At 72.4% G+C, this 1507-nt stretch overlaps 2 protein-coding genes across 2 annotated transcripts in view; one reads left to right on the top strand and one right to left on the bottom strand.

Moving 5' to 3' along the window:
* Positions 1–306, bottom strand: part of NEK8 (NIMA-related kinase 8) — a 10542-nt gene extending 10236 nt beyond the window's left edge. Inside the window, exon 1 of the mRNA XM_010573644.1 lies at positions 257–306. Coding sequence (XP_010571946.1) covers positions 257–303 — 47 coding nt within the window. The 5' untranslated portion in view covers positions 304–306. The remainder of the gene's footprint in view (positions 1–256) is intronic.
* A 33-nt stretch (positions 307–339) lies between these two features.
* The window catches only part of TLCD1 (TLC domain containing 1), a 3049-nt gene continuing 1881 nt past the window's right edge, over positions 340–1507 (top strand). The window contains exon 1 of the mRNA XM_010573936.1: positions 340–449. Within this exon, the coding sequence (XP_010572238.1) occupies positions 340–449 (110 nt within the window). The remainder of the gene's footprint in view (positions 450–1507) is intronic.

Genomic DNA, 1507 nt, shown 5'->3' with positions numbered 1-1507 from the left:
CGCCCCCTGGGCACCCCCCAGGCCCGCCCCCCCCCCCCCCCCCCCCCCAAGGGTGCCACACGCCGGCTGACCCCCCGCGTTGCCATGGCGACAGGGCCCGTGCGCCTCGTTGCCATGGTAACGCGGCCTCCCACTCCACCCCGCGGTGCCATACGCCCGGCGCTCTCCCCACAAGCCTTGCCACGCTAAAAAGGCCTGGAGACACCCCCCCAGACTCCCGGTGCCCCCCCTCCTGCGCCCCCGGGGCCGCCCTCACCCGAAGGCCCCTCTCCCCACCACCCGGATCCGTTCGTATTTCTCCATCACTGCCCCGGCCCGGCCCGGGCTCCTCCCGTCTCCATGGAGACACTTCCGGGTGTCGCTACGGCGGCCGCGGGAGGACGAAAGACCTCAGGCCGCGCCCCTTCCACCACCACGCGTGTAGGGCCTTGCGGAGGGGCCGGCAGAGGGTAAGACCACCCCAAGGGCAGCACCCTGGGAGAGGGCTTTGGGGTGCCCCAAGCCTGCCGCCCCCCAGCTGGGGGGTGCCAGCAGGACCCCCCCACCCGCACCCCCAGAGAGCGGCGGTGCCCACAGCAGCCTCCTGCTCCACAGCCCCGAGTCCGGGGCGTGGGAGTGGGCTGTGCTGCTGTAGGACCAGGGACAAAGGGGCCCAGGTCCCCTCCCTGTCCCCCCAAACCCGCTTTAGACCCCCCAGGACCACCAGCACCCCTGGGGCCGGCCGTGGTGGCACCTAGAGCACGGAAAAGGGGGGGGGGGGTGTCCTGCCCCGCACCCAGGGGTGACTGCCCCTGTCCTGGAGCGGGGACAGGGACAGCGGTGGCACTGCCACCCCCACGCCACGCCACGCCACGGGGCCATGCTGCCATCTAGCGACACCGAGCAGAGCCCGGAGTGGGGGGGTGGGGGTGGTGTCAGCCCCCCCCTGTGCCTGCCAGCGCCCAGTGTCCTGCACCGGGGCGGGGGGAGCCCACGGGGCAGGACCCCCACGCAGGAACCAGCACCCAGCCGTGTCTTGGTGCCCACAGAGCCGGCCTCGCCCTGCTGCCATCCTGATAGTAGGGGGCAACCCCCCCCCGCCATGTCTTCGTGGGGGCTGCGTGGGGGTGCTCGCTGACGCACACCCAGCCAGTTTGGTGATTATTTTTCCACGGCACCGTGGGTTTCCCGGACGGCCACGCCATCCATGCCCGGGGACACGCACACGGTGGCCTTGACACCACGCCAGCTGTGCAGTACTGGGACAGATGTGCAGGACCCAGCGTAGAGGTGCAACGCCTGCCACGGACGTGCCGCGCCCACCTTCCTCTGCTGCCCAGTGCGGACGTGCAGCGCCCTGCACCTGTGCGATACCCGACACCCACGCGTGTTAACGCCTCGCCCGCTCGCGTGCGGCACCTCCCGCGCACAACAAGCGGCGCTCAGCGGGAATACGCGCGGGAATACGCGCTCAGCGGGACCGCGCGCAGCGCCCCGTGCACGCCTGGCCGCGGGACGCGCCCCGCCA

The sequence above is a fragment of the Haliaeetus leucocephalus genome, unplaced genomic scaffold (assembly GCF_000737465.1).
Source record: "Haliaeetus leucocephalus isolate CR32 unplaced genomic scaffold, Haliaeetus_leucocephalus-4.0 Scaffold395, whole genome shotgun sequence".
NCBI lineage: Eukaryota > Metazoa > Chordata > Aves > Accipitriformes > Accipitridae > Haliaeetus > Haliaeetus leucocephalus.
Note: the sequence above shows the minus strand (reverse complement) of the source record. Positions and strands in the feature narration are given on the sequence as shown.